General features: G+C 35.5%; 3 protein-coding genes across 9 annotated transcripts in view; 1 reads left to right on the top strand and 2 right to left on the bottom strand.

The window, feature by feature from the left end:
* Positions 1–17,758, bottom strand: part of LOC122637072 (E3 ubiquitin-protein ligase Rnf220-like) — a 145,001-nt gene extending 127,243 nt beyond the window's left edge. Inside the window, exons 1-3 of one of the 4 annotated variants that reach the window (XM_043828955.1) lie at positions 17,638–17,758; positions 13,556–13,669; positions 9,322–9,934 (exon numbers count right to left, since the gene is read on the bottom strand). In XM_043828955.1, coding sequence (XP_043684890.1) covers positions 9,322–9,934; positions 13,556–13,669 — 727 coding nt within the window. In that variant the 5' untranslated portion in view covers positions 17,638–17,758. Of the gene's footprint in view, positions 1–9,321; positions 9,935–13,555; positions 13,670–16,360; positions 16,991–17,637 lie in introns of those variants that run through there. The other 3 variants (XM_043828946.1, XM_043828962.1, XM_043828971.1) reach the window with 3 other exon arrangements.
* A 1,113-nt stretch (positions 17,759–18,871) lies between these two features.
* Positions 18,872–22,055, bottom strand: LOC122629153 (zinc finger protein 250-like). Of its 4 annotated transcripts, none has more exons than XM_043812254.1 (4): positions 21,591–22,055; positions 21,240–21,383; positions 20,895–21,153; positions 18,872–20,816 (listed from the first exon to the last, which is right to left on the bottom strand). In XM_043812254.1, exons 1-4 carry the CDS (start codon positions 21,726–21,728, stop codon positions 19,318–19,320), a joined length of 2,040 nt encoding a protein of 679 aa, XP_043668189.1. In that variant the 5' UTR covers positions 21,729–22,055; the 3' UTR covers positions 18,872–19,317. The 4 variants fall into 4 exon arrangements, with proteins under 4 accessions (XP_043668189.1, XP_043668197.1, XP_043668206.1 ...); XM_043812262.1 differs by having other exon boundaries at positions 18,872–20,813; XM_043812271.1 differs by having other exon boundaries at positions 18,872–20,585; positions 21,591–22,054.
* A 219-nt stretch (positions 22,056–22,274) lies between these two features.
* On the top strand, positions 22,275–27,112 carry LOC122629251 (TATA box-binding protein-like 1). The gene is made up of 5 exons (XM_043812449.1): positions 22,275–22,437; positions 23,292–23,591; positions 23,783–24,033; positions 24,121–24,215; positions 24,300–27,112. Exons 2-5 carry the CDS (start codon positions 23,304–23,306, stop codon positions 24,539–24,541), a joined length of 876 nt encoding a protein of 291 aa, XP_043668384.1. The 5' UTR covers positions 22,275–22,437; positions 23,292–23,303; the 3' UTR covers positions 24,542–27,112.
* Positions 27,113–27,879: the final 767 nt, after the last annotated feature.

Below are 27,879 nucleotides of genomic sequence, written 5' to 3'. Positions count from 1 at the left end.
TTCTCTCTTCTGCCTCTCGACCACTCCGTTCGATAATTCCAGCGGTTTTCTTGTGTTATCGACTAAACGACTCTTGCAAGAAACTCGCCCATTCGTTCGTTCGTTCGTTCGTTCGTTCGTTCGTTCGTTCGTACGTTCGTTCGTTCGTCTACGAGCTAGATATCGTCCGAGGTCATACGTCATGAAATTATACATTTTTTTTCTACGTTTTCGATTAGCCCTCCATGCGGCCACACCCTCGAAAATAATTTGTAACTGTTAAGATTAAAAATATATCATATCTTTTAAAATCCAACGAATATGAAATATCTTATTTTATTGTTATATGGAAATCATTAATTGTTAATTAACAATATTTTATATCAGTCTACTTATTAAATCGGAAAAGATCGACTAAACCAAAGATCATAAAAACAAATAAACCCTTCCTTTTGAGCACCCGTCAAACTGACGGATGGTGGTAAAAATAGGTGGTTTTAGCGTTAAACATTGATACGTGCATCGAGAATACACGTTTCCCTATATGTTTAACCTTCGAATAAAACAAACGAACACAATCGACTATCACGAAAAATTCTGTTCGAAACCAACCCTCGTCCGAAACCAAACAACAATGGAGAGATCTCTTTCCCCGCAAAAAAATCAACGAGCCGTGTAGCCGCAAAGTGGCACGGTTATTAGTCAATTTTCAACGTAATCCATTATTTCTGATCATGTGACGAATGTTTCACTTATACGTAAAAGCATTGACATGTAGTCTCTTCCTCTCTCTCTCTCTCTCTCTCTCCCCCTCTTTCTCTACCTCCCTCTGTCTGTTTGTCTCTCTCTCTCTCTCTTCCTGATGTAAAAAAAATATATATACAAAGAGAGAGAGAGAGAGAGAGACAGAAAGGGGAAGAGAGAGAGAGAGAGAGAGAGAGAACTCATAGCTTGTTCCTACGAACGAGCAACGAAATTCACGCTACGCGTTAGATAGATTTCAAAAAGTTTCGATTATTTCCCGGCGACACTCGAAAATCACGGCGGAGTGGCCAGTTTCATGGACGAGGGCTGTTTCGAGTGGTCGATGGGAAAGGGTTTGTCATGGTTTGCGAGGGGATGGCAAAGGGTGGAAGAGACCGAAACGATGAGTCTCTGACCCATATTAGCGGTCAAATTTTTAATTGCATTTTTTCAAGCGACGAGAAACAACGAGAAAGAGAAAAAGAAAGATATATATGTATATACATATATACACACGCATACATACATACATACATATATATATATATGTATGAAAAACGGGTAGAACAGTTGAACCGGGTTGTGTACCTTATGGGCTACAATGTTGCATGCATCGTCATGGTTCGTTCGACTCGTTCATTTGTACTCGATGAAAAAGAGAAAGAGAGAGATATATAGATGGATAGATAGATAGATAGATAGATAGATAGATAGATAGATAGATAGATAGATATACAGATAGAAAGAGATGCATATACCAACGTTCGTGGCTTGACACACACAACCATCTCTCCCTTCTTCTCTCTCTCTCTCTCTCTCACCCCCTTCGTATACAACCAATTACCAATCACTCTCGCGGAACAATAAAGCAAACCGTGGAAAAAAATTCCCGTCGAAAGTATCGCGTTTCATATGTATACCTAACGCCTCTCGTGTGCGTACGTATATCTACGTGTATTGTGTACAAGTATATAGATATCAATAGGTACGTATGTGTGCGTGATCAGTTGTCGTCGCGTCATCGTCGTCACCATCGCCGTCACCATCGTCGTCGTCATCGCTATCGTCGTCGTCGATACTATTTTGCGTATAACCCTTGACCGAAGGGGAAAACGAAAATAAAAATTTCAAATGCCGATAAACGTTTTATCGCCATTGAAATTCCTCCGTTTTTTCTTCTTTCTTTTCTTTTTTCGCTAGCTTTTCTTTCCCTCTTCTCTCTCTCTCTCTCTCTCTCTCTCTCTCTCTCTCTCTCTCTCTCTCCTATATTTTCTCCCCTCTTTCATTATTTTTTTCGTTCACACTATCGTCGACACATACGTCCGCATAAAATCTAAAGAAGCGATTCGAATGACTCGCGATAGCCGAGCGATATCGGTTGGACAGTTTTCGAAAGATAAATCTCATCGGTGATGCTGATCGTAGAGATTAGAAAGAAAGTAAGCGATATGCGTACGGCTTATCGGTTTTATTCGTTAGAACGGAGTAAAAGAAAGGAGATAGCCGAAAGAGAAAAAGAAAGAGTAAAAGGGATATCGATATACACGTTTCCATGAAAAAGAAGCAAAAGGAAAAAGGAAAAAAAGAAAGCTGATGAAAATCGCGTTAGCAAATTAAGACATAGCAAGAGGGGCTAACAACGACCATTTGCAAGATCGTTGTGAAAATTCGATAATCTATATTTCTACGCGTATGCCTCGTTATTATTTGTCCATAGTAGGTATAGGTCTCGTGTTACTCGACTTCTCGAAAATCCATGATAACGAGTTATCCCGATAGGAAGTCGATATAATCTCGAAACGAAACGGAGGTAAACGAAATAACAATGGAGCAGTAACAATAATAACAAACAAATAAAAGGAAGAGGAACAATAATAAAAAGCAAGAATCAACGTGATATATTATTGTCAAAATGTAAGCTTTGAAACTCTACGTTAAATACTTTTTTCTATTTTCAATGCATACATAGTACGATTCAATTCCGTTTGATTCCATTCTATTCGATTCAATTCGATTCGATATAGGTAGAAAGATAAAACGTAACGCACAAAACTCCACGTATCTTTTCATAAGCGAAGGTAGTACGCGACATTTATTAATAACAAGGAAGAATCGTTTGGAACAAAGGGACGCATGCGATCACGACGCATAGCGTTCTTGTCGTCGTTACGATACGTCGAGTACGTGCGTCGGGAAAAACCTACACTCTGACATGAAAATAGTAGATACTACTCGTTCTCCGTGTACGTACGTATGTATATATGTAAAGAGTAGAACGCGTCGCAACGACGCTCATTTGTATTCTTAGAACGAATCGCGAGCTCGCGATTTACTATCACGTCGTACGAATTATTTAGTAATCAAATTTCCCCCACCCATTCACCACGACAACCCTTACGCCATTCTCTTCCATTTCACCCTCCTCCTACACCTCCATCTGCACCTCCTCCTCCTATTACTACTCGTTCTGCTCTGAAACGGAAAATCGTTTCGAGAATAAAAGGGTGTTGGGGCTGTCGTCGTCGTCGTCGTCGTCGTCGTCGTCGTCAGCGTCGGCGTCGGCGTCGGCGTCGTCTACTCGCATACGTTTTCTTTTACAATGATTTCTCTAGTTTATGGTAGATGCGTGAAGGGATCATTAGGCTCTCCGACGAGAAAACGACGAACTGATTCGTCGTCGAATTTTCGATCGAGATATATCTACTTACTTATACTTGATATATTGATAATTTGAAAGAAAAACAAAAAAAAAAAAAAACAATTAAATATCTCCAATAACCAAAGAAACTATTAATTATCTTAAAAATATATTTTCGTCACTTTTAATTTATATGATTCAAATTTTGTTCACCCAAGTAGATATAATTACATAATATCAAACTCGTAATAGCTATAACTTATACGAACGTGACAAACATTAATCTTTGGATATGAAAGAACGTATGAATTAATTGAAAGAACGTAAGAATTAATTTGTTGTTCGAAGGCTTAACAAATATGAGAAAGTTCCATAACGTTATAGGACATTGGACATTCAGATAAAGCCAAGAAACGAACGAGCTGTCCATCCTGAATGTTCTCAACAAAAAAAGAAAAATAAAACGAAAACGAAAAGAGAGAGAGAGAGAGAGAGAAGCAAAAAAAAAATTCCAGAAAGCACCCCTATGGACAAAACGAAGCCGCGAGTGCGCGTTAGAACCGCCGTTATCTTTCGGCCTCTACTTTTTTACGTGCGCGTAAATACGCCAGGGCGATATAATATAGGGAGAGAAAGAGGGATGACCGAGGGATACGACGACAGAGGTTAAGAGTGGAGTGGGCATTTCCTCTCTCTCTCTCTCTCTCTCTCTCCTTCTTTTTTTACCCTTTTCACCCTTTTCGTCGTATGACCACAAAACGACAGGCGTAAACCGGAAGTGCTGTGATTTCGAGCTGACCGAACGAATAGCATCGTTTTTACGTATTTATACGTCAAAGCTCGAAGATTTTCGTGCGATCAACGAATCCGCACGAGGATCAGAGATTCCTGAAATCTCGTAGATATTTGCTAAACGTTGCTGTATCGAAAAAAAATATCATCGCTGTATATTCGTCGATGAAATCAAATGTAAATATTAGTTCAGTTGTAGAGATTAAGTGTATATAGATTTAACGATGTTTAATTTATAACGCAAAGAAAATTTGAACTATCTCTCTTTCCCTATCTTCGTTGATCTTCGTTCATTCTTGTCTTATCGGACGTAAAAGTAGAAATTAGTTATATGCGTATATACACACACACACACACACACACACATCATACACTGTTGTATCTTATTTACAAAAAAAAGAATTAAGAACGAAGTTTTAACAAGAATCGTTCTAAAAGTAGATCGAAGATCATCGTAAGAAATACTGGGAAAATATTGAAAAATTTCCTCATCGGGATATGCGTCTAATGCTTCTCGCATAAAACTCGATAAACGCCAGTTATGTCAATCATTCTTTAATGAGAATGCGTTTCATACGAGCGCCCGTACGAACGAGAGTATTGGCCAATAACGTTGATCGTTAACGAAGCACGGCGTACGTCGCGCTATTAAATTGATGTTCCACCTTGCCAATGAGAAATTGTATAAATATCAGAGCGTGTCGGTACCGTGTCGAACGTGACGTCGCGTTTACATGGATTCGCACGAAGAGCCGCAACGTAAAAAATCCCCCAAAAAAAAAGAAGAATTCTCGAGTCTCTCTCTCTCTCTCTCTCTCTCTCTCTCTCTCTCTCTCTCTTTCTCTTTCTTTCTTTTTCTCTCTCTCTCCCTCTCTCTCTTTGACGATAACAGAAAACAAAATTGCGAAACGGAAAGAGAAGGTAGAAAAATATTTCTCTCTCGGAGAAAATTACAAAAATGTACCTACTAAAATCCATACCATAAGCGGCTTATCGTTGCACCATGCGGCCTCTTCTTCCGCAATGTTTCTTTTATATCTACACATCGTTACTATCGAAATTCCAAGCATTTTTGCATTAAAACAATAATAGAAAAACTAAAAAAAATTTTTGACGTTAATGGACGCTAATGAAAGTTCGTGATGAACCGAATATTTCCAACGCGTTTCCAATTAATCCGGTTTTAGTTTTGTCTTTTTATTCGTGAGATGAGAAAAACGTCGAAAACTTTCTTACATAATTACTGATTTTATTATTAGTTTTACTATTTATTAATTTTACTGTTTACTTTATTAGTAAGACGAGCAAAGAAACGAGTACCTGAGAGATACTTAATTAGATAAATATATCGAGACTTAACTTGTACGATTAAAATTTGAAGAAAAAAGTCCAAGCCGAAATGTTACGTTATTTTTATTTCTTTTTTCTTTTTTTCTGATACACTCGAATAGGACGATAATCGAATAAACAGCCACGAAAACACGTTTCACCAGTTTTACCGACTAGCACGCGTAATATAATCGGATGAAAAGCAATGTTAAAATGGTTGGGGGTGTCGCGAATAACGAAAAAGCGAGTCCTCAAACTCGATTTATAATCAGTTCGGCGGGCATCTGATCGGTCGACAAGTAAAGCTCGCGTATCGTTCGATGCTCGACGTGGGATCGTGCGTATTTATATGTCTACGTATCTATGTAGATACATATGTGTATATTTGACTGGATGCATACACCCGAATTCGTGCACGTGCACCTTGTTCGAGTCGAACGGAGAGTTTCGGTTCCCCAATGGAAAAAGAGAGAGAGAGAGACAGAGATAAAGAGAGAGAGAGAGAGAGAGAAAGAGAGGGTGGAAGGCTCACCACCTATACCCTCCGCCACGATTTGGCAGCCTGTTTGAATGTTTTGCAACGAGTTTATTCGAGTTATCAATTTCCTGACAAATATCTGCATTTCCCTGGCCTCTCTCTCTCTCTCTCTCTCTCTCTCTCTCTCTTTCTCTCTCTCTCTCACTCTCTCTCTCACATATACACACTCACTCTCTCCCTTTCCATCTCTGTCTCGCTCGCACCCTTTCAAATTTTCGCCCATTCACTCCCTCGTCAACGTCGATCCGTCCAAAGATAGGCATCGATCGAGGCCAACGTGATACGATATTGCGCTATAAAGTTACACATTTTTATGATGCACATTACATTAAGGTCGTTAGCAGGTTTAAAATTTGTATAAGCGAAAGAAGGAAAGAGGGAGAGAGAAAGAGATCGATTCGCACGAACTCTTACACGAATTTTAAAGAGGAAATAAAAAGGACACGCTCGGTGAGAAAGATATTTCTCTTCAAAGAAATACGAGTAGATATTTATGATAAAATTCGATGATACTCGTGAATGAAAATTGTAACGAAAGCCAATCGAACGACTCGCCAAGCACGGCTACGAGCAATGATGGTCCTCGTTTAATCGGCCAACGATGAAACACCGTTGGGAATAATTTATTTATCGGAGCTCAATAATGATCGTTCTCGCTGCTAGAACTTCTATGAACGTGACGGATGCTCGATCGGTGTGTGTGCGTGTGTGTGTAATTGTATACGCGTGTACTTCCACACGTCAGAACATCAGCCAATATTAGTATCATATCATTTTTTCCGTACCATTAGATCCAAATAAACGCAGTGTAAATGCGCCGAGTGCAGTCGCAAATGATTATTTGCACATGTATCCATGACAATCTGAAAGCGATGGTAAGAGTAAGCGAGCGAGCGAGCGAGCGAACGAACGAACGAACGAACGAACGAACGAACGAACGAACGAACGAACGAACGAACGAACGAGAGAGCAACTCTCGAAAAACGGCGCGCTTGCGAGTGTTTAATCGAAATGGCGCATCGCTGAGCTCGAAATGGGTACGCGCCGGCACCGAGGCTCGCATTGACACGCGAGAGATCGAATTATTTGCTAGACATTCCGCGATTTCCCGCAAATTTTCCAGTCGCTTGCATCGTCGATTCGAGCTACCTGGTAACTCCCCCTCCACCGAACCCCTCCCATCTACCCAGTCGTATAATTAAATCGGATTAATTAAAAAATCCTTAGGATCGGCGTGAATAACTTTGATTGTTCATTATCGAACGAATTTTTACGATTCGATTGATCGATCGGTAAAGGTCAAGTCGATAAAGGAGTTAATTTCGTCATCGAGAAACGATCGATCACTCGATCGATTTGTTTGTCCTCTTGTATAATATTTTGGACAGAAAAAAAAAGAAAGAAAAAAAAAAAGAACATTTTTTCGAATATTTCAAGCTTGATGCAAAAAAAAAAAGGGGGGAAAGAAAAAAGGGAATAACTTGGAGAAAATCGTCGAAAATTCGGAGCAAAATCGAACAATAGAAACGTTACAACTTCCTTCCTTTCTCTTCTCCAAACGTAACGTGTGCGACCGTGCCCACAAAGTGAGTATCGACTAATTAGCGACGCGGTTAACGTCACAGGCCACGCGCAGTTTGCAACGGTCAAAGGACATTGTTATCCATCACGCTCCGATCCCTTTCTCTCTCTATCTCTCTCTCTCGCTCCTTTAGCTGGCCTGTCTCTCCCTCTCTCTTTCTCTCTCTCTCTTTTCTACCCCTTTCAGTTTACACCTTCACTTTTTCCTCGCGTAATCAAACGAAAATTAGCAGAAGAGAGAACCTTTTTTTCTATCTTTCTTTCTTCCTCTTTCTCTCTCTCTCTCTCTCTCTCTCTCTCTCTCTCTCTCTCTCTCTCTCTCCTTCCCTCCTCAGGGAGAATTTACAAAGCGAGTTTCCAACGGTAAAAGGACAATTCTAAAAGTAATGAGTGCGCGAGAGGGAGCATTCTGGAAGGGCGATCCATGGCTCGATGAACACGTAGGAAAGAGAAACAGAGAGAGAGAGAGAGAAAGAGAGAGAGAGAGAGAGAGAGAGAGAGAGAGAAAGAGAGAGAGAGAGAGAGGAAGAAAAAGTGGACGGCAAGGTAGCCGAGAAAAATGAATGGCTCTATCTTTCGGTAATTAAGACAGCCCCGGAAAAATAAACAAACTCGCGAAAACGATAACGAAAGGCTTTGCCGATGGGCCAGCTCTCAGTGAAGCAGCTGTTACGTTTGCCCAGGGCCGAGTCAAATAAACGGTTCTAGGTAGATTAAGCACACAAATCTCGATGCTCTTTCCCTTATGCCGGACTCTCCTCTATACTTGCTCCTTTTCGGTCCAACTGTTTGTTGACACGACCGTGATACTCCTACCTACTATCATCCAAAAATATGATCGTGCTCGTTCCCATAAACTGGAACCCCGAAAATCCTAACATTGGTCAACAAGCGATTAAATATCACGATTCTGAATATCGTGGATTTTCGTAATATTCATTAAGATTTTCAAATGATCTCAAATCTCGTCTGTTCAACGACATTTCAATATGAATTTTGTGGAGTGGAATTAAAAGAAAAAAAAGAAAAAAAGAAAAAGAAAAAGGAAAAATGAATGGACCGTCAAACACTGTACGACTTTATCTACCGCGTTAACGTATTAACAAAGCTCAAACGAATACGTGCTTTATCAGCACGGTCTACGCATGCGTCCATGGAAATAATGATCGAGATTACTAACTTCCATCATTCTTTCCAGGATATGAACAGTTTCCAGGTATGAACAGAAGGAAGGAAATATGGGTGAATCATTGCTTACTATATAGTTTTCAATAATAAAAAAAAAAATGTCATCTAAACATTTTTACGAAATCATTAGATTTTATTTCGAAATTCGAAATTCACCCATAGCGAGAGAAATCAAAGAACGAAAGAGTTACGGATTCAATTAGAATCATTTCGTACTTTATCGATTTATCTTCAACATAGACACGTACATAGATACATAAAGATTATATATAATAAAAAGATCAGACTCTACGTATACTTTGGATAGGAATATCCCATATATTCGAGCAAGTATTCTTAGACCAATAACTTCCGCGACTCTTCCAGGCAAGGAGAAAGCAGAAAAGACAAAGAGAGAAAGAGAGAGGAGAGAAGGAGAAGAAAAGTCGATAGGAGAATGGAAGGTAGTGGTGGAAGAAGCAAAGAATAGGTAGATGAAGATAGATAAAGAGAGAAAGAGAGAGGGGTAGATAGGTAGAGGCAGAAGACTCACGTCTGTAAGGTCGTCCCTCCTCGGGGGTGGAGCGCTCGGTGTTCTCGGATCCGGGTGTGGCGTTGGCGTCTCGATCCTCCTCCTCGGGGGTTGGGCCTCGATTCGGCGCCGAGCCGGTCCCGGTACCCGTCGGAGAACGGCTCGCGGAACCAGCCGGGCTGTGAGGTGCACCTTCTGGTCCAGAAGATAGCACAGATGAAACAGCACCACTGGCTGTACCACCAGCACCAGCACCAGCACCACCAGTACCAGCACCAACGACGTTAGCAGAGCCCGAACCGGTGGCTGTGCTTCCTGGGCCCGAAACTGAGACGACTGCTCCTCCACCGGCGGAGGGAGGCAAGGACGTAGGCGAGAACATGTTCGACATACTCGAAAGAGAGCCGATGCTTGGTAGACCCGAGCCGGCTACCGAACCGTTACCCGTCTCGACCTTGAGGCACTTGCTCGGTGGCGCGAACGCAGAAGGCCCAAGGGGCCTGAACCCAGCGAATGGTAACCGATGGTCCAGCGGATGAAGAAATTGTGGTGGCAGATGAAGCATATGATGAAGACCGTAACCGAGGGACGCCGCTGTGCTGAACGGCACCTGGAGCTCCTTCGAATCTGTCACCTGTATCGCATTCATTTTCATCATCGTTTCTCTCCCTTATTTCTTTTCTTTCTCCTTCTTTATTTTCTTACAAGACAGAAATTTTCGAACTTCGTACCATCGAACTTTCTCTATGAAGACGATAGTAATATTCCAAATTTACCGATTCAAGTTTCTCGCTCGATGTTAATCACTTTTATCATATATAACCGAGTAGAAGGAACACCAAACGAATGGACTATCGCGATAGATAAGGATTCATCGTTGCTTTTCCAAACGTTAAGCTCATCGCGTACGATGTAACGTGATTTCGACGCGTAAAATCATCTCTTTCTCTCTCTCTCTCTGTCTCTCTCTCTCTCTTCCTCTTTTAACTTTTCAACCGAACAAACCGTAATTTTCATCCATTCGTTATGAAAAAAACAGAGAGAGAAAAAGAGAGAGAGAGAGAGAGAGAGAGAGAGAGAGAGATAGATAGATAGATAAATAGAGAGAGAGAGAGAGAAAGAGAGAGGAAGTAACATATTTGCCGAAGCTTATTTTGTTTGTTGGTCGTTTTTTTCTTTTTTTATTTTTTTAATGATACACGTTACACGTGGGAAATACGTTTCGTCAGCCGATGAACGAAACGTTACCCGATAAAATGAAACTGCGGTATTTCCATTACATGTAGAAAAGGTGAGCGCAGAAAAAAAAAATATATATATATATGTGTACCCATATAACTGTATATGTCTGTACTTTGCAACTGGTCAGTGTTGTGTCGGTGAGAACGAGGGATAAATTTCTCGCGATACGTTTAAAAGTTAATGACACCTGATTGCGTTCGTTTCTATGTGTTTCCGCGAACGGGAAGACGTAAATCCGTACGCATACACGGAAATGCATGAGCGGAAAGGATATAGACCCTTTCGAATTATTTCCAATACGAATTTAACATCTTCGACGTAAACACATTTATAACGCGTTAAATATAACAACAATAACGACAACAAAAGCAACAAGAATGACGCGGTTCGAATCTACACATTGCATGACTGACCGTGCATCAACGTAAGCCGTTAATAGAAACCGATGTTTTTCGACGTTAAAAGCCTTATAAAATAATTCGTTCATTTTTCGTTATTTTTTTTTTTAATTTTTTTTTTCTTCGTCCTTTTTTCCTTTTTTTATTTTTTGTTCTTTTTTTCCTTTTTTTTTTTTTTTTTTAATAACCACACCTCTCCCACAAGCCGAGCGAACGAGCATGGACTTAATAGACTCGTCAATCACACTCGAAATACACGCGTTACACGTTACCGACGGCGAAGGATTCGGATTTTGACGGATTATTATAACACGATGGTCTCCCGTTATTAACAATATTACATCACGTAGCTTCCATACTACGAGCCATATTCGAAGATATTCAAATAACAATTCGAGTATCGTCGATAATTCTATCATATTTCCTCCCCCATTATTTATCCTCCTCGTACCTTTTATCAAATAAAAAAAAAAAAAGAAAGAAAAAAAGAAAAAAAAAAGAAAAAACGAACGACTTCAGATGTAAAAACAATAATAACGACAAAAATTAGAAAAATTTCATAAGAAAGAATAATAGATTTAAAAAAGAAAGGTGGGGAGAAAACCGAGAGTGGGTAGAGGTGAAAAGGGAACGTAGAAAACGAGATATCGATAAGCAGCTTTCGGATAAACATTTCATTCGACCGATAATGACATGGGCGATGAGTCGCGCGGGAATTAGTGCGGCACGATTAGTTTATTATTCTTTTATGCCGGTGGAAATGAGGTTTTGCGTTTGCCCCGCGTGTTTGCGCCTCGCTCCAATCAGTGATTTATTAGCTATTCATTATTATTTTAATTACCGGCGAGCGACCGCCGATACGTGACCACCGTGGCCCTCTCTTTTTTCACAAGCTTTGCCAACAAATCGGTAACGACACGCTTTGTGAGTTTATAAACCAATACTTTTTTGTTTTTGTTCACTTTCATTTTATTTTCTTTTTTTTTTCTTTTTCCTTTTTCCTCTCTCTCTCTCTTTTTTTTTTGTTTATTAAACCTCTTTTTCATCCCTCTTCCTATGAAACATATTATGTATATTGATTTACATAAATTTATTTCGCATCTCTCCCTTTTTTTAGCCAGACAAAAAAATCTTTTTGAATCTGTATATAAATCTAAAAATATATGTGTGCGTATGTGGCAGAATGAGACATAAAATTGGAAGCATAAATATTTCAATTATTTCAGAGGATAGAACAAAATTTCATATGGGATTGATAGAAAATGATTAAAAACTTTGATCTAAATTCCAAAAACGCGAAACTCATTGGCATCTCTATAAACGGTATTACTTTCCCTTGTACAAAAGTTATTGAACGAATCAAGACGAATTCAAAGTTTACGAAATATGAAAAATAGTTCTTTACTCACGTATTGCACATATTACTTATTAGTAAAATATTTATTATATATCAATAGCATTTCTCAGATGAAATAAAGCAGAGATATACATATATATACGTACATATACATACATATATATGTATAAAAATGTGCGTGTCCCTCTCCATCTCTCTCTCTCTCTCTCTCTCTCTCTCTCTCTCTCTCTCTCTCTCTCTCTCTCCCTTTTTCACTTTGGCAATTAAGTCACCCTGAATTATCTCGTTCACCTTCCTTCCCTTTTCTTTTTTTCTATTTTATATTATTTTTTTTTCCTTCGCCCCGTTCCTATCGCTCTTTATCGCAACAGCTTTTCGATACATTCGCACGCGCGAACCTGCCGCCGGCGAACCTGCGGTTTACGTTACGGCGTGAACGTGTTTATCCGGCTCGCTGTACAAGGATTTACTTTCTTTCTTCTCGCGTTTCGCGATCGTGTAAAAGCCACTAACATTCTCGTCCGCGTTAGCTTTTGAACGGTCATTTGAAATCATTTTAAAACGTTTCAAAAAATGTATTAATCGAATCGCATCTGTATATTCCGAAATGTTCGATGGTACATATCGTAAGTACGAATAAATTTTCTGTCTTTTATAAATCGATATACGATCGATATTATTAGCACGATATCTATAGTAGAATTAAACCAATCGTCTTATACCATATTGTCCAAGTTAAACAGAATCATACATAAGTACATATATACATATATGTATATATACACATAAAGAAACATGCACATTTACGAGTGTCCATAACATAGAGTAGGATAAAGCGACCATCTATTTCTACGCAACATCGAACATCGAAGCGCAACGGGGTACCATATGTGCATAAATCAAGCAACGATAATGCATGCGTATCGGGTGTTATCTTCAGGGTAATCGATTTTATACATCGAGGATCAAGGTATCGAGGAGGACGAGGTTAGACGAAGAAATTCATAAAAGTGAAGGACGAGGTTTATTAATCAGGTTTAATAAGTTCTACCGGGTGTGCTTAAATGAAGGGATATCGTACGAAGAAGAAAAAAGAAAAGAAAAGGGAAAGAAAAGAAGTGAAGACAGTAAAGACAGAAAGGATTATATGTAGAAAGAAGAATAAGAATTTGTATAAAATGAGTATGTATGCAGAAAAGCGGAAAAACATGGTAACTGTTTCGGGGAGAATATAGGCGAGGAAGAAAGGGACACTAACTTGTGGATTGAAGGGTCTTTGCATTCTCAGGGCCTCGGGCAGTCCCCCGGCCTGCGAAAACACGACCAGGGACGGCGGTGGTAGATGATTCGGCACGTACGCAGAGTTATCCATCTAGAACAGACATGTTCTCGTGTTCCTTCCTTTTTTCCTCATTGTCTTATTCTCTGTCTCTCTATCTATCTATCTATCTATCTATCTATTTATCTATCTATTTATCTATCTATCCATCTCTTTCTTTCTTGCTCTTATCACAATTCTTTTTCTTTCTCTTCTTCTTTTATTTTCTTTGCTCGAGTCAAAAGTCGAATACAAAAAGTAACCGATACCGTTGATTCCGATCACAGGTAAAGAACAGACGATCGAACAATTTTTTCGATACATCAACCGTCGTCAAATTAAATTCACATCGATCAATAAAGATATTACATCACCTTTTTCGTATTTGTTTGAAAGGTAAAAAAAAAAAAAAAAGAAAAAGAAAGAAAGAAAGAAAACCAATAACTCTGAGAACTATTTTTATATCCTTTCTTTTTAACTCTGTTCTCTTTTATTTTCTTTCAGTTTTCTTTTATTTTTATTTCTTATCAATCGTTATCGGATAAGATAGCCAATGCGTCGCTAAAAGAATGCTCAATTTTTTTTCGTTATTATTACTATTTCTTTTATTATTATTATTATTATTATTATTATTACTATTACTATTATTATTATTGTTAACTTCACGTATGTGTTTCCCGTGTTGTACCGACAAAGGAGATCGTATTATCCAATAGTTCTCTCGTCTGTCCTATTAATCGTCAGGTCTGCTAATTATTTCTCTCCGCATCGAATTGTTCGTCGTTAACACCGACTGCTAAACCAACAGCTTTTCTCCTACTATTGATGCTGCTAGTGCTGTTACTGGTACTGTTACCGCTACTATTGCTGGTACTGCTGCTGCTCTTGCTGCTGCTGCTGCTGCTGCTCTTGCTGCTAGTTCTAACCTTTCAACGGGACATATCGAATTCGATACGGGAGTAATTGCATCGATCGCTGCCAGACCGCCTTCTTCTTCTTTCTCGCTCCACGCAAAGTCACCGTTCCTAACGAGACGCGTAAGAAAAGAAAAGGACACACGGCTGAACGGAGAACAGAGAGTCGAGAGGGGCGGTAGGAAATAATAAAAAAATAAATAAATAAATAAAAAGAAAGAGAAACTCGGCACGTATTTACTTACGTCAATGGAAAATCGAGAAACCTAAGGGCTACTATTTATATTGGGTCAATATTTTTAAACGTTTGATCGGTATTTTAAATAAATGATCAGTATTTGTAATAAAATGTCGATACGTAATATAAATGACGCAATCCAGACACAACCCAGATTCAACCCTGACGCTTAATCATTTATAAAAATTGAAGTGAAAATATTCATATATAGATACTTACTGATCATTTATTTTACGAAATATTTCTCATTAGTAAAAATATATTGAGCAAATAAATAAAAGCGATACCTAAGGCGATCCCGTGAAAAAGAATCCTTCTGACGTCTGATTATACTTAATATTTATATTTTATTGATCAAGAGATCGGTTTCCTTTTTTTTTTCTTCTTCTTCTTTTTAAAGGAGTATTGACAAAAAATGAAGATATGAATAAAAATAAAAAGAAAAGGAAACTCGACGAGATCGATCGGCTCGAAGAAAAAGGTAAAACAAAAAAAAAAGAAAAAAGAAAAAGAAAGGGAAAAAAAATAAATCAAAGATCGAACGATTATGCACATACATAAGTACATGCGTGTGTACGCATGATGTATCGACGATTTTAATCGAATCAACGCGAAAATCAATACTTGGACGATATTATGTCATCATCCGATACCGTCGAACGCAGCTAAAGCGCGATGAGCGCGTAACGAAATTCCGGATCATCGAATTCTACGATTACACTTCGACATTACCAATTATTTCGACGGTTGGCAAGTTTCGCGAAATATCGCGATACAAATTAATCTTGCGGCCCGACACGGCATCGACATCGATCGTGTTCTCATAGTTGTAGGTCGTTGTGAATACGATAAAACGATTCCGACGGCACGCGCATTACTCTCTCACTCTCTCTCTCTCTCTCTCTCTGTTTCTCTATTTCTGTCTCTCTTCTCCTTTCTCTTTCAAATATTATAGGTAACTACGCGAATAAAAAAAAAAGAAGAAGAAAAATAAATAAATAAAAAAAAAAAAAAAGAAAATTTGGAGAAAACCGATTGCGTATGTTTGTATGTTGTAATTTCGGGAGAAATAAGCATATCCAATGTCACGAAATATAATCAGATGTCAAAGGATGAAAAACTACTAATATTCGTTTCGTCGATCGGACAACGTTTCTCCTACGTCCTTCTACGTCGTTGCAGAAGGCAAACGTTTAGGCTGGACACTTGTTGCACCGAACTTCTCCAGCCACTCGTAACAAATTTCTTAATGGGTTTAAACAATTAGGTATACGTTCTAACACGACATATCGAAATGTATCCTTTGATTTAACTTCCTTACACGTTTGTGTGCGCCTGTGTTTTTTCGCGATTCAAACTCTCGTACACTTGTTTTTATCGTAACGATCTCATCGAGGAGTATACATTTCTTGTAGAAATTAATTGAAATTTTCGTAGAATATATACTTGGCAGCGATCGAGCAAAGATCGATCCATCGTTGTAATTCGATGAGCGAAGGAAATAAAAGAAAAAGAGGAAGTATTCGAATCGACGAAGAGCAAGAAGAAAATATTAAATAACGTATAGGTTATCCTAATCACCAATGACCGTACATTTTCCTCGTGTGCACTGAAAAAGTCGTGCGCGGCAAGCCGCGACATACGGCTATCCGAGAACATTCACACTACTCTTTCCTGTCAGATCCTCTCCGTTTTGATCCTCTCTTATCCGTCGCTTTGCGAGCGACGAGTTTCGAGTTTCTTCTCGGGACGCACCATATTCCGCGTGCCACAGGTCTCGACGTTAGTTGATAAAAGTGAGACAAATAAAATACGACGGCGTCAAATTCGATCTCGTAATAACGCTCGTAACAACGATAATGGTAATAATACTAACAACGCGATACGTAAATTACGTTCTCTCGGTTAAAAAAAATTGAGAACGTCTAAAATGTCGTGAATGCGTTTCGAAGAACGCGCCTCGTCGAACCTAACCTCGAATAAGCGCGAGAGCACCCGAACACCGGCGCGGAGACTGGCGCGACGTACACTGACGGTGGCTCACGATTCGCGCGCTTTTCCTCTCCTCTCTCTCTCCCTTTCGTTTCGTCCTCGTACGGCGGCGTACGTCACGCCGTAGTACGTCACGATATACTTCGCTGCCGCTGCTGGTGCTGCTGCTGCTACGGTGGCGGTGCGGCAACAGCCAGAGACGAGGATTCTATCTTTCTCTCACCCTCTTTCTCTCTCTTTCTCTTTCTCGCGCGCGCTATCTTGAAAGAAGAGAGAGAGGGTACGAATAGCGCCCGTGGCGCGACTTCGAAATTCAAACGGAGCACGCGAGCCCGCCACACTCACTCTCTCTCTCTTTCTCTCTCTCACTCGCGAGACCTAACCTCTCCGTGGTCTGTCAGAAAGAACATGCGACTTTACGCGTCCGATTTTCGAGCGGTGGTAGCAAAGGTAATTGCGATGGTTTACCGCTGGATCGACTCACCCTATGCTACCGTAAATAAGTACGGTACTTCGGTGAGCCGGCAAAACTGGACGGTTTGTTTGGACGGATAGGTTGGCTTGTTGTACAATGGATATAGGAAGCGAAGTCCTCGCGAAAGAGTATGCAGAAACTAAAAACATGAATCGAAAAAGACAGAGAGAGAGACAGAAAATGAGGAAGGAAGGGCAAAGGAGAGAAGAAAGGAAAAATAGAAGGGATAATGAGGAAAAGCGAGACGAAAGAGCAAAGAGCGTACGAGAAGGAGGGAAGGGGGGAGCTTGGCGTCGGGGTGTTACGTGTGCGGGTGGAAGAGGACAACCACCAGGCCCGTGCGAGCAACCTCGTGGACATGCGAGTGCAGACTGATTGGAGCATGGAGTATGAGGGTACTTACCCACGAGCCCTGAGTACGGCGGCGGAGGTGGCGGTGGAGGTGAGGTGGAGGCGTGGAGGCACCGACCGGCGGCGGTGGTGACGTGCGCGCGTGTTTTCCGCCGCCATGACTGGCGCCACTGTAGCACTCCTCGAACGAGTACGCAGGCGCGGGATGCGCATTCGTCCAACGCGCACCTGATTTGTCGCGACGTACGAGCTTCAATCGCGCGTTGTCCGTGCAACCGATAACGTCTTGAGATTTACGTCTCCTTCTCTTCTTCTCTGAATAAGTTAACTTTCTATTCTTCTCTTCGTTTCTGATCTTCTTCTCTCATTCAAGAATCATCCTACAATCTTCTGCTTCTTACACTTTATCGATAGCTTCTGTACGACTCAGGATTCAGCTATTTAGAAGACATCTTGATTTTGTTTCTTAATTATTTGTGAAATACAAACAATCATTTACAATACATTTCTCTTAATTTACTATGTATTATTATTACTGACTTTTCAGTATGGTGAAAGTACATGAGAATTGAATATGCTCTCGTTAGAGATTTCGCTATTTTCGTGTATTATATAACTTTCCAGACTTATAAAGTAATCAAAAAAAAAAAAAAAAAAGATAAATATGTATATTTAATTGTATGGCGATTTAAAATATGTAATATCATGACTTATTGAATTATTTTGTAGACTGAATCATTTTATAGTTATGCTTCCTCTTATAAATGGATCTTCGAGGTAAACAGAGATCAATGTGACTTCATTTCTCTAAGTATTTTTAATAGCATTATAAATATCTTAAAAATTCGTTACGTAGCTAGATGGCGTACGCTTATGGTCAAAGGAACCACGTAACGTGTTACCGACGTTACCGAGAATGAATTTTCATACATTTTACTCATTTATTCAAGTAGATGGCACATTCGCATTTCGATACTTTACCGACGTTAGATAAGAAGTAGCATTCTTATTTACTATTGTCGCTTAGTTCGATAACGTCGCGTACGACTTTATTAGCAGAATAATTTATCCTAGCAAATAAAACAGGAAATTTAAAATAATTAAAATTAATATGAAACATTACATGCAAAGGTAAGTTATAAAGATTGTTAGATATAATAAATTTATAATTGAAAAACTTTTATACAATTTTAATATATCACGTATTTATAGAACTACACATTATACATATACGCATCGTACAGACATGAAGAAATTTTTTCATTTGAATATACGACAAAAAATAGTTTTAAAAATAATAATGGTTTTCAGTCTTACATTACACATATTACAAGCATCGAATATAAATAAAATGTAAAAAAAGAATCTTTATAATATACAATGTTGCACAAGTAAGGAAAACAAAAATTGTTGAGCAACATATTTTCTATACACCCACGAAGCAATCTTTCATTGTTTGATTAATTCATAAACTTTATAAATCACGATCCATTAAAACTATTAAATAAGTTAAAAATTATGCTCTATAGCATTACATAATTCAAGATATAAATTATTATATTATGATCTAGTATTAAATGTGAAATTGAAGACTTAATATCTCTAATAAAGAGATATATATGTTAAGTTAATTGACTTAAGACACAAATTCTGCCTCCTTCAAGCTAAATGTCTATTTTTTTAACTTTGAACAAACAATGTAGGAGGAAAAATAAAAAATTTCTTAATAATATTAACCATACTGTATAAGATTCAAAAGAGCATCTACATTCTCTTTTTCTGCTTCTTCTTGTGGAATAACTTGTGTAACATCTTGATTTAAAAGAACTTGTTCTATGAGAACAGTTTCTGTATCTACTTCTTCTACAGTTGTAATATCTTCTCTTGATTCTTCTTCTGTGTTATTATTTTTTCCTCCATTCTTTTTTTGTTTCGTTCTTGGTCTGTCGCTATGAATTTTCATATGACGTCTCAAATCATACTTCCCTACAAAACGTGCATTGCAAATTTCACAACCAAAAGGTTTGCCACTAGCATGAGTCCACATGTGACGTCTTAATGCTGCACTAAATGTAAATGCAATTCCGCAGACGTTACAAATGTAAGGTTTTTCTCCTGTATGTATAAGACTATGATCTTTTAATGTAGCTCTCTGATTAAATCTCTTCCCACAAACTTCACATGTATAACTTCTGGGATTCGAATGAATGCGTAAATGGTTCAGAAGATTCCCTTGTTGCGAAAAACGTCTACTACATACATTACATTTAAATGGTTTTTCTCCCGTATGAACACGCATATGAGTTTCAAGAGTACGATTATTCAAGAATCGTTTACCGCAAACCGTACATGGGTATTTTGGTAAATGAAGACCTTGAGGATCCAAATGTGTAATTAAGTGTCTTTTGTAGTTACCTTTATGATTGAACATACGTGGACATTGACTACACGCATATGGCGCTCCATGTACATGTGTTACAATGTGATTTTCTAATTCTAATTTTGTTTTAAATCTTACACCACATTTTGGGCAACGATGTCTTGGAAAATCGGTATGACAAACCATGTGTCGCTTTAAATATCTTTTTAAGGTATACGCTTTATTACATATAAAACACGAATATGGAAATTGTCCTGTATGTGTTTTTACATGAGTTCTTAATTCTCTGTGACTATCACAATCCTTCTCACAAACAACACAAAAGAAGGGACCACTACTTGGAATATGATTATCAATAGTATGAAGTAAAACACCTGTAAGTTTATCATAGTTCTGCAAACATAAAGTACACTGATATTGTATAGTATTATTCTCGGTTTTTATTTCTTTGATCCTAGTTATTGTATCATTTAAACTTCCTAAAATATTATCTTTAGGATCAATGAAGTAATCTGAATCAGTATCATCGCTTTCTCTTAAGTCCACATTCTCTGTTGTATTACAATCTTGTTGGTCGTTAAGCTTCATTTTATCTTCCTGCTCTATTATGACCGATTTATCTGTTGATACCAATTGCCAAGTTTCATTTTCAATGTTTAAAGTCTTAGTACTCTTTAATTCTGTATTATCAGATATATATATTGTATCTAAAAATTCATCATTTGTTCTAGGTTTTTCAAAATTCTCTTTACAAGATGATGCTTTAATACTAATATTTTCATCTTTTGGCTTGCAAGGATTATGATCTTCTGATTTGATAGATTCCATTATTGTGTCCCCTATATACACTACTGTACAATTTAAATCGTGTGAACTAAGAGTACTACAGTATTGATTGACTAATCCATTTTTAATACTACATAATTTACCTTGCTGATCAACATCGATGATCTTATTTAAATGATCTTGAATCTTATCTGTTCCATTATTCTGATTCAAATCCATGAACGATATTATTTCTAATGATTGTTCCATTTCATCTTTGTTTACTTTAATCTCTTTATTTAATTGATCATTAATAGAACTTGCATAATTAACAGGAATTTCAGAAGAATCAAATATCTTCTCTGCTGATTCTTTGCTTAACATTATGGAATCTTGTTCATTTCCATTTTCTTCAATTTCTTCCTAATAAAATTTAATGAAGTAATAAAGAAATAAAATGTTTATATACATATTATGCTAATATAATTAATGTAGATATAACAAATTACCTTAATATCCTCTATTTGCGTATCAAACATCTTTCTAAGTTTTTCCTCAGTCGCTTGTACTTGTAATTTAAAATCATAAAATGCAACAGTCCGATAAGCACATTTGGCGCAAAGCATATGTGGTAATCCATCATGTCTATCGATCTAATCAAAATAATTTTCAATGCATATTAATTTTATAAAACATTGTTATATATAAATGATTACTATGATATGTTCATTTTTTGAGGTTACAAATTTTTAATTAATATCTGATCTTTATGAAAAATGTTATCTTAACATAGTACAATGATAAAGGAAAAAACTATACAGACTTCGTTGAATGATTTTCACGTTTTTCTTTCTGCTAACCTGAATCGAGGTAAGTTCAGTAAGTTTTTCAGGTAAATTCTTGCTACTTATCGTGTCGTCATCATACATTGGCAAAAGTACACCATCAATTTTCATGCACGCACGACACATATTCCTGCAGCAAACTTCCCAGCTCATCGTTAAAATTTTCAAATAATTGTGAACAGACACTTGAATAATTGACTACCTTCGTAGAAATATAAACAAATACATTTCACATTTCGCGGTCATACCATTCGATGATCAACACTACGTCCGATATATGTGTAGTCATAGGTTATGCGCTTAACATAACATATCTTACATAATACACCAGATGAAATCGTTGAATAATTTTTCTAAAAAATATAAAGACGTTCTTTCATTTATTTGATATACGACATTGTCATAGTCGTCATAAATCTTATTTTTATTCCTTTTTCCTTTTCTCACAACATTTTACATTATCATAATAGTTTATTTGTATTTCTTATGTAGCACAAATTTTAAACTATCATATATAAGTAAACCTATAAGATCGCACTTGAAAGCCGGATTGTAGGCTTCCCTGAATTTTAATTGGTCAATATGTTATTGATGCTTCGTCATTGGTCATTCATAAATTTTTCCTTTCCTTATTGGTCGTAATAGTTCAGATTAAAAAAAAATAATAATATGAATCGTGCCTTAAGCTCCATAGATGTTTCTGGTTAGTCGTCAACGTGATAACCAGCGGTTGCCAGTTTAAAGAACATGGCTGAAAACAATGGCTGCAGTTATTGAGCTAACTCTACGATTTCTTCGCACTTGTCAACAAAGACATTAATATTGAAGCGGTAATAAAGTGAAAAATACATTATAGTTAAAAGTAAGTATTTTCCTACGAATATTTCGATTAACCTTTAGTCTATAAATTGATTTATTTAAACTGTTGTACTAGTTTTGTCAACATCGATGTAATAGTATCCGTTTCCTCTTTAGAGACGCTGTCATGTGAAATTGTAATAATTAAAACGTTATTTATATTTAAAAATTGTTCTCACGTGATAAATATTTTGCATGCTCGCTTTGTATGTATAATACTTGAAAAATAAATTTTTTTTTAAGGATCTATAGACCTTGAGTCACTCCTCATTTCTTCGTCGGATTCTGTAATATTTCTTAGAATGAAATTAAATTATATTAGAATTTAAATATTTTCGAAAATTCCATAAGGATATATAAATCATGCGATTATCTAATTCACGTATATATTGATAAACGATTTACAATATTTAAAACTTAGTATTTTTTAATATTTTTTAACTGGTCTTTATGTATAAAATAATACTATTCTACACAGACATATATCGTGATAATATTCTTAAAAAATATTTTCAAGTGAATTAATTCTATTAGAGAATATGTTGATTATATATTGCTACCCTATATTATCTACTTTTAATTCTCATAATTCAGATTGTCGCTATATCTCTAAGATAATGTTCATGTAATATCATAACCAACAAACATATTCCATAATTGAATGTAATAAAAGATGTTATTTCTGATTCTTGATATATATTTCTTCCTTCAGTTTTATTTTTGTTTTACCTGTTAAAATTAATGATATATATATATACATATAATATACATATATATATATGATATATTTATAAATTATTAATTATTTAAAATGTTAAAGAACACTATATTTTATAAATATTTTTAATTTTGTTGTAGGTATATAATATTATGGCAACTGCTATTCAAAAAAATAGCATGAAACCTTTAACAAATAGATCTTTAAATCATGTAGAAAATGTTGACAATTTAAATAACAGTGATATATGTACTGAAACGAAAGATAATGGACTCTTTAAAGAAGAAATTGAAACATGTATGACTGAATCTGAACAAGAAACACCTGAGCTTGATATTGTTATTAATAATGTAGTTTGTAGCTTTAGTGTAAGGTGTCATCTTAACTTAAGAGAAATTGCACTTAATGGCTCAAATGTTGAATACAGAAGAGAAAATGGAGTAAGTAAAGATATATACTTTTTCTGTTTCAGCTAACTAAATAATATTTCTATATAACAAATAATTTGATTGTGATTTTAATATAAAGGAAAGTCATAACGATATCTTTTGATTTTTAAATACTAATCAGTTAAATATAGATTAAAATTTATCTTTTAATGTAAAATCACATTTTCGTATAAAACTTCCAGATGATCACAATGAAATTACGAAGACCATATACCACTGCTTCTATCTGGTCTTCAGGAAAAGTGACTTGCACGGGTGCAACTAGTGAAGCTGAAGCAAAAGTAGCAGCACGTCGATTTGCACGTTCCCTTCAAAAACTGGGCTTTAAGGCACGGTTTCATAATTACAGGGTGGTTAATGTGTTAGGTACATGCTGTATGCCATTTGATATCAAAATAACATCGTTTTCAATATGTCATAAAGAAAATGCAGAGTAGGTATATTTTATCATTAATGCAAATGTATCTAAAATAAAGTAAGATTTTAATTTTGGTACGTAGTAAGGGATATTATATTTTAGTTATGAACCAGAATTACATCCTGGTGTAACATATAAATTAAAAGAACCAAAAGCAACGTTAAAAATATTTTCTACTGGAAGTGTTACAGTAACAGGTAAATAATAACTTTCACTAATCCAATGTACTATGAAGTAAACTATCTTTTCTATCATTAAATATATGTATAATGATATTTCAGCTCCTAATGTTGCTGCTGTCCAAGCAGCAATAGAATATATCTATCCACTAGTCTATGAATTCCGCAAAGAACGTTCAGTAGAAGATAAGTTGGCATTGGAAACAAAAAAGCGCAGACTAAGTAGTAGGAAGAGAAATCGGGAAGAGTTCCTACGTGACACAGATCTATTATATGATCCTATGTTCTCCCCATCTTCATCTTCTGTCGATGAAGAAGGTGACAGTGATGCCAGTTGGGACTGAACTATTTATCTTATTATTTTTTTGTTGAGTATAAAACAATCATGTGTATATTTCGTTCGATTAAGAACGATTACAAGTTGCACTGAACAATTGCTGCTGCTAAGAGTGAAGTGATGCATAATTCATTTTCTTAGTGTCTGACAAGTGCGTGAGTGTCAAAGACAATAGTGTACATTTATGTGCACTTTAATTTATAATTATCTTTGCACGTATCAATCTGACTGACTTATGTTTTTAAAATTACATCCCTCATATTTTCATTCTACGACAACATATTTAGGTATAAACATCTTTCCTAGGCATACATGGAACATATGTCATTCTTATGTATACTATCATTCATTTTTGAAAAGAATATTTGGGATGTATTTAGTAATATTTCTGACAAGACTTAGTTTATATAAGGGATCACTCGTTTGTATTTATGTTTTTATGAATTATAAAAATTAAAATTAGGTAATAGAAAAAATATACATAAATACGTTCTAATGATTCAGGTTGCATCAAGCGGACAATCTTTGGGCTATGCAGACAAGTGCCACCATAATAATTGATTGGTGATATGTATATTTCTTTTATTTTTTTGTTCTACTTTTTTTACATACAGATTTGTCTGTTTACGTTTAATGAACGTATACTGTGCCAAAGATGGATGTTCAAAATTTGATGATACAATTGAAAAACATGGAACTACAAATTTATTTCACTGCTGTAACATTTAGCTTTTTCATTAATATAGTCTGCTTTAATGGATATGATAGTATTTTAATATAATAATCTATATTTTGCGGATGTTTCTAGAAAGAGTATATAATATCGTTGATTCGTCAGACTGTATCAAGCAAAAATACTATATATATTTAAGTTTGTATAATCAACATTAATAATAGCCCATTCTCGATCAAACACATGACAGATTTATTTAATACATTCAGATCAAACAGTTATCTACAATGTACCATTGCTATCATTATCCTATAATTATATAGGATATGAATATAGATCAATGACATTCTCAACTGTTAACTCACTGACACTCATGTGTTAATTATTTTGTATATGAAAATTAGTGTTACTATATTATTAGGCAGTATTAAGATAAGTTCGTCAATAATTATGATAAGGACTGCAAACTTATGAAGTATCACAAATAATTCTAGGCAATAACAAATACCATAAATTGTGATTTCATAAGTCCAAATGCATATTATTTATGTGTATCTATACAGATGACCATGGATCAAAAAAAAATTCTTAGTTCTTACTAAAATACTCTCTAAATTTTTTAAATTGTATGGTGAACATTTTAGTAGCAATGTACCAAAGTTACAAGAAATATCAAAAATTAAATGATAAGATACTTGGAATAAATGGCAACTGGAAGATCTGATAGTATAATAAATAAATAATTGCAAGAATAGGAATAACAAGTAAAAAATTAAAAATATGGGATGTGTATGTGTATAAGAAGTCTGTCAAAATAAACAAATTCTCTCTAGAATAAATATTTCGCAAAATGCTACTTTAGAATGTTTGAACGAACGTGGGCTGCTTTGCATTGATAATATTACTATATCAGGATTTTTTTTTCTTTTTTTTTTTTAATTCGAACATTACAGAATTTGCCATTTACAATAAAAAAAAAACGACTAAAGGCTTAATATTCACTTGCTGCCTCATTTATTCTTGCTCGTAAAAATAATATGGTTGTTGGTGTTAGCTAATGCACAGCATAAAGAAACTATAAAAACGAAGTTTATAAAAAGTGCATATATCATTTTTTAATCAAAAGCAAAATAATATAAAGTTTCTCATGAAAGTGATGAAAGAGAATTTGTGCTCTTGCAATTTCTATATACAGAACTATAATAATTATATAACTTGCATATATATATATATATATGTGTATCTGATTTTTCAGAATATGTGTGAAAAATATAAACCATACAGTATCAATATTACTTACAATCAACTTATATTGTTTATATAAAGTTATTTATATTTTGGGAATGCCAGCACTTGTTAAAGTATCTATTACAATTGTTAATTTGCAGTTCTTTATAATTTGAAAGTTTTTATGATATAGTACGTGCATTTGAAATACATTATATTAATAGATATTTATATATTCAAAAAATTCAGAATACAGAAAGACCTTATTCTCTTTAAAATTTCTTTATTATGAACTAACAACACATTATTTATCAACAAATAAGATATACGAACAAATTATTAGATATAATTAGAATTATAATTGTGAGTGATCCCCATATAATATTACAAATTATGATGATTTTTTATGTTGTCATATAGCTAGCACATGGTCAAATATTGTCGATGATCTGGAATGATGTTTAAACTAATGTTTTGAAGAAGTTCATTTCATTTTTATAATTTTTTTCATACATTAATTTTATCCAAAAAAAAATTATAATTTTAATGCTTGAATTGTCAAGCAAAAGTCACTGCCTATTATACAAAAGTTTCAGTAGAAATTGAACACTTTGAATGTAATTGAGTACATGTAAAATTTCTTTCTTTTTTGTTCATAATATAAGACATTTCATTATCTTATGGTTGCATAATATAATCCTTATATGAGCTATATTTCCTAAATGTATATACAGTACATATAAAAAAATAGGCAATGTGGCATATTATTGACATGAATCAATAAGGAAAATTATATATACATATATATATATATACATACACATATATATACTATATATACATATATATATATATACATTTTTCCTTACTATATATATATATATTGCTAAACTTTAAAGTGCCAGGCTTTCTGTATGTCTTTGTTGCAAAAACACAGTGCTGCATTATTATTTTTTTTTTTTTATTTCAATGATTTTAATATAAAACGATTAAGTTGTGCACAAAGTACATTAATAGAATTTTTCTTTATTTTTCTGCATACAAGAGTTCCTTTTTAAAGCTCTGAGAAATAGATAATCAATTATGTATTCGAAAAAAGAAACTTTCGTTATAATCTAAATAGACCAAATGTACAAAATGAGACTGAACTGCTTCTATCGCATTTAATATTTTCCTATACACTTAAGACACAGTGGAATTTATATAGTCTGGTTGAACTTCATTAAAGAACATGCTGGATATATAGATAATAATATTTTAGTTGTGTCATCACTCAAACAATATTTAATATCTGCTATTTTTTTTCTTTCTGTTTTCTTTATTTTTTTAAGTACTTTGACTTTGTTATAATATAATTTCGCACTAACTGAATTGTAATTATAATGTTAAATCTTTCAATATGATTATGGAACAAAAGAAATTATATATATATATATATATTTGAA

This window comes from Vespula pensylvanica, chromosome 1, assembly GCF_014466175.1.
Source record: "Vespula pensylvanica isolate Volc-1 chromosome 1, ASM1446617v1, whole genome shotgun sequence".
NCBI lineage: Eukaryota > Metazoa > Arthropoda > Insecta > Hymenoptera > Vespidae > Vespula > Vespula pensylvanica.
Note: the sequence above shows the minus strand (reverse complement) of the source record. Positions and strands in the feature narration are given on the sequence as shown.

What these genes read in the sequence shown, in the direction of transcription:
- LOC122629153 (XM_043812246.1), bottom strand. Translation starts at nt 21,728, where the DNA reads ATGAGCTGGGAAGTTTGCTGCAGGAATATGTGTCGTGCGTGCATGAAA. An exon ending in CTGAACTTACCTCGATTCAG is followed by an intron (nt 21,384 to 21,590) that starts GTTAGCAGAAAG and finishes TATTTTGATTAG; the next exon opens with ATCGATAGACATGATGGATT. An exon ending in CGCAAATAGAGGATATTAAG is followed by an intron (nt 21,154 to 21,239) that starts GTAATTTGTTAT and finishes AAATTTTATTAG; the next exon opens with GAAGAAATTGAAGAAAATGG.
- LOC122629251 (XM_043812449.1), top strand. Translation starts at nt 23,304, where the DNA reads ATGGCAACTGCTATTCAAAAAAATAGCATGAAACCTTTAACAAATAGA. An exon ending in TGTCATAAAGAAAATGCAGA is followed by an intron (nt 24,034 to 24,120) that starts GTAGGTATATTT and finishes ATTATATTTTAG; the next exon opens with TTATGAACCAGAATTACATC. An exon ending in TGGAAGTGTTACAGTAACAG is followed by an intron (nt 24,216 to 24,299) that starts GTAAATAATAAC and finishes ATGATATTTCAG; the next exon opens with CTCCTAATGTTGCTGCTGTC.